Source organism: Octopus bimaculoides, chromosome 5 (genome assembly GCF_001194135.2).
Source record: "Octopus bimaculoides isolate UCB-OBI-ISO-001 chromosome 5, ASM119413v2, whole genome shotgun sequence".
In the NCBI taxonomy this organism is placed as follows: Eukaryota; Metazoa; Mollusca; class Cephalopoda; order Octopoda; family Octopodidae; genus Octopus; species Octopus bimaculoides.
In genome coordinates, this window is record NC_068985.1 from 36,290,666 (window position 1) to 36,292,442 (window position 1,777).

The 1,777-nt window shown below is 32.7% G+C and overlaps 1 protein-coding gene across 4 annotated transcripts in view; it reads right to left on the bottom strand.

The window, feature by feature from the left end:
- The window catches only part of LOC106876242 (leucine-rich repeat-containing protein 56), a 37,214-nt gene that overhangs the window by 27,479 nt on the left and 7,958 nt on the right, over positions 1-1,777 (bottom strand). For all 4 annotated transcript variants that reach the window (XM_014924728.2, XM_014924726.2, XM_052968319.1 and 1 more), the window contains one exon: positions 449-628. In XM_014924728.2, coding sequence (XP_014780214.1) covers positions 449-628 — 180 coding nt within the window. The remainder of the gene's footprint in view (positions 1-448; positions 629-1,777) is intronic.

Sequence of the window (1,777 nt, forward strand, 5' to 3'; positions counted from 1 at the left end):
TATATAAAGAGAGAGAGAGAAAGGGAGAGTGAGAGCATAGATGTTTTCTAAGTCTAAGAAGATAACTTCATAGAGCTTTGCATTAAGATACAGACATTCATCCCACTTCAAATAAAAATTTACAATAGGAAGTGTATATAATTGTTAAACTTTCAGGTGAAATAATAGTAGCTGCAGTAAAAAAAATATCTGCATTTTCAACTCAAATAAGACCTGTAAAGCAAATGTCACAATTGTGCAGAGCAAAAGATCATGTGTTGATAATGTGTTGGTTGGGTCATAATTTCAGAGGTCAACAAAATTCATACTGAAAGGAAATCTGGCCACCCAAAGAACACCAGAGGTCAAATATTTATGATAGACTGGAATAAATGATAAGCAATCATCTTGCAGAAAGTGAAAATGATTAAATAAAATTACAATGTATAAAATTTTAATTTCTACTCACCATTCTAAGTCCAAGATTTCTAAGTATTCCAGCATACTGAGAGAACTTATTTCTGATATGTCATTGAAGGAGAGGTAAAGCTCTTTTAAATTTGAAAGAGATCCAATACCATCTAAATCTTGGAGACAACATTGTGACATCCATAAAATATTCAATCCATGGAGAGAAGAACCAAGATCTCTAGACAAAGACAAAAACACAGAGATGAATAATTAATTCAACGATATGAAAAAATAATCCTATTTGTGATGGACAGTTGTGTTCCTCAAACCCAAGAAAATTTCTCAACATTTCTGACCATTGATTCGTTCTTACTGTGTTCAACATTGCATTTCTAAAATAACAGAGATGATCTTTAATAATCATTTAAACCTTTTTTGCTTCTTCAGCAACTTCTAGTTTAAATTATTCTGAACCAGATCCACTAGAGATTATGTCTTTTATATCACATTCTAATATTCTGTTTCCTTTGTTGATTTTGTGAAAAACCAAGTTATTGCCAAAAGTATTGTATCTGTCACAAGTATTGCCTGTCAATAGGGTCTCCTAAAATCTCTATTAGTGATAACATATCTCAAAGCTTGGTCATCTCACTGAATCTTTTCCTATTCAATGTCAATGAATAACTCACTTCAACCATAAATGAACTTATGCAAATGAGAGCACCCTACATATTCACATAATTTCAAAACACAAACATTAAATCTCTCTTTAAAAAAGAAATCATCATCATCATCATTTAATGTCTGTAGTCCATGTTAGCATGGGTTGGATAGTTTGACCAGGGCTGGTAAGCTGAGGGATTGTACCAGGCTCCAGTCTGATTTGGCATGGTTTCTACAGCTGGATACCCTTCCTAATGCCGACCATTCCAAGAGTGTAATGGGTGTTTTTACATGCCACTGGCACAGGTACCAGTTGCGTGACACCAGTATCTGGCACAACGACTATTTCACTTGACTTGATGGGTTTAAGAAGACTAACAAAACTGATAAGTTCATAAAGAAGAGTAAGAAGTTTTGGTCACAGTTTTCAATTGATATTTCATCCCTACTAGTAATAACACAATACCCATGTAATTCTGATGTCCACCTTTTTCTTTATTAAATGCTTATTTTTTCTCACTGTGCTACTGATGAGTACTCTTTGACAATACAGATTTTTAAAATGAATCTATTGTCTTTCTGTACGAAACAGTCGTCTAGCGAATTGAATAGATATTTTATCCCATATTAACATCTAATCACTTCCATTTATGAAAAATGTGATTGAATTTGTCGAACTTCGTTTTATAACTTAAATCATATACTTATATATCTATCTGTATAT